Source organism: Loa loa, assembly GCF_000183805.2.
Source record: "Loa loa unplaced genomic scaffold supercont3.189, whole genome shotgun sequence".
Taxonomy (NCBI): Eukaryota; Metazoa; Nematoda; class Chromadorea; order Rhabditida; family Onchocercidae; genus Loa; species Loa loa.
Window position 1 is genome coordinate 33,654 of NW_018108369.1, and position 2,323 is coordinate 35,976.

The 2,323-nt window shown below is 23.1% G+C and overlaps 1 protein-coding gene across 1 annotated transcript; it reads right to left on the reverse strand.

Annotated features, from left to right (window-relative positions):
• Window positions 1-192: 192 nt before the first annotated feature.
• On the reverse strand, window positions 193-1,334 carry LOAG_14750 (hypothetical protein; the record flags this gene model as incomplete). Its single annotated transcript, XM_020448851.1, has 4 exons — window positions 193-362; window positions 590-745; window positions 1,000-1,111; window positions 1,284-1,334. 4 exons carry the CDS (start codon window positions 1,332-1,334, stop codon window positions 193-195), a joined length of 489 nt encoding a protein of 162 aa, XP_020301033.1.
• Window positions 1,335-2,323: the final 989 nt, after the last annotated feature.

Consider the following 2,323-nt stretch of genomic DNA (forward strand, 5'->3'; position numbering starts at 1 on the left):
TATATATATATATATATATATATATATATATATATATATATATATATATATATATATATATATATATATATATATATATATATATATATATATATATATATATATATATATATACATAGACGTATGGAAAATATGGATGATAAAAGTTTATTTAGTAATAGATTTATAAATTTGATTGAATTATTTTACAAATCATTGGCAACAATAAGCAAATATCTCTTGTTGGAAACAATTACTATTCTCAGGACAGAACTTATCACCGCAACTTTTTCCCAATAATGCAACACTGAAATTATCTCTACCATCAATCTTCACCAATTTTCCCTTCGCACATGAAGGATTGAAATTTTGCTCAAATAATTCTGCAAATAATTTCATTTTTCATTTTTCATTTAGCATTTAAGAATAATTAATAAGCATATATTGTATAAAATAAGCCTAATTAATGACAAATACAATTATCCTGATTTAAGTTAATCTTTCAAATCTTGATTTATCTTTGAAAGGAATAATCTAGAAATGTGATAAAATTGAAAATAAATTAATTAATTAAAATTTTAAAGTGAAAAAAAACAGAACACCTTATTACCTTCAGTTTTTCTGGGGCAACAAATCCCAAAGAATGCCAAATGTCTGCATATGTATTTCTCAGGACACGGAATAGAAACTGGCCCAGAACAGATCACCGTATTACTCTCATTATCCTCATATGCTTTTGCTTTCATTGCACACCAACCAAAATCTTCTGAAATATTATTGAGTTGTTGTTGCTTTGAATAAAATATATTTTACTTTAGCAAGCATAGGAAGCCAAATATAGCATTTCTTTGACCATCCAATTAATCAACAATTCACATTTTATCTAAAGATAGAATAGGATTTTCTTTCTTTTTTTTTAACGATATATTTATAAATAATTTAATATATCAATTTATAAGTTATTTAATTTAATTTGAAGATTTCAAAAAAAAAAATTGAAATTTTTAAGAAAAAACTTACGTGGAATACAACTTAGTCTACATTCTTCAATACTTATAAAACGATTTTCATTGCCACCACAACCTTCATATAGAAATGGTAAACATTGTTCTGTTTCATTATCAAAATAGAACTGTAACTTTTCGTCTGACTTTATCATTTATCACAACTCTAAAAGATATTTTTCAATTTTGAAATAAATAATCCTAAATTATTTTTAAAATTTATAAAGTAAGCATTCAATTTGTTGTATTTTTGAAATTGATTGTTTGAAATAAATGAAGAAAATATCTTTTAGATATTACCGTAACTTTTGATTCTGTATCATTTTTACAACGATATCCGTAATCTTTCATTGCTTTACAGTTATTTGAAAAACTGAAAATTATCATGATATAATGATAGCATAATCAATAACATATCTTTTAAGATAGATACTATATTTTGGTATCTCATTCAATAGAATCAATCATTTATAGATGTACATGAAGGATCTATTGGCCAATAAAGCAAAGGTGTATTGGTCAAATTATTAATCCTTGGAATATTTTAACTTTAATTAATTAGTTTAGAATAACTATCCACAATTATTTTTGAAAATTTTCGGTATCCTTCAAACATTATTTCATTTTTTAGCATTTATCAAGTTTTTTTTTTCGTTAAAAATGACAAAAGATAATTTTAATGATATTTTTACAAACTTTTACAAACTACAATTACAAATGAATTACCAATTACTGCCAGTTGTCCAAATTAGTATGAATAAAAAGATAATTTGCGCAATCGTACAATTCGTAATAATCTTCAACATTTCCGCTGTCATTACGTAAACTTATTGATCCTAAAAAGAGATATTCATAAAATTTGCATAAAAATTAAGAAACTTAACCAATACAATTAGATGTAATATATTGAATAAAATTTAAAAATGTTATAAAATGAGTGAATGTAATTGCAAAACAATCATCTTTTCCGATAATCTTTTAATGAGAAGTTGATATGAAAGTGTATGTATGTGATTGAGATGATTAATAGCATTAAATTTAAATTTAAATTGATGTTGAAAATTACAAGAAAAATTCTGATTGATATGATTATGTACCCATCATTTCAATATATTATATTCAATCATTTCGAAACAAACTTTAAGCTTAAGTTTCTATTAAATATGACAAATGCGCCCTTTATTTTTCAAGCAAAATATATATATATCATTAAATGGTGACAAATGCGCTTTTATCTTTTAAACAAAATATATATGATAATGATTAAGGGAAAAATACGATAGAGATGAAATTTGATAGAAAATGGAATTTTTTTTTTTTGTTTTGTTACAACATGTATC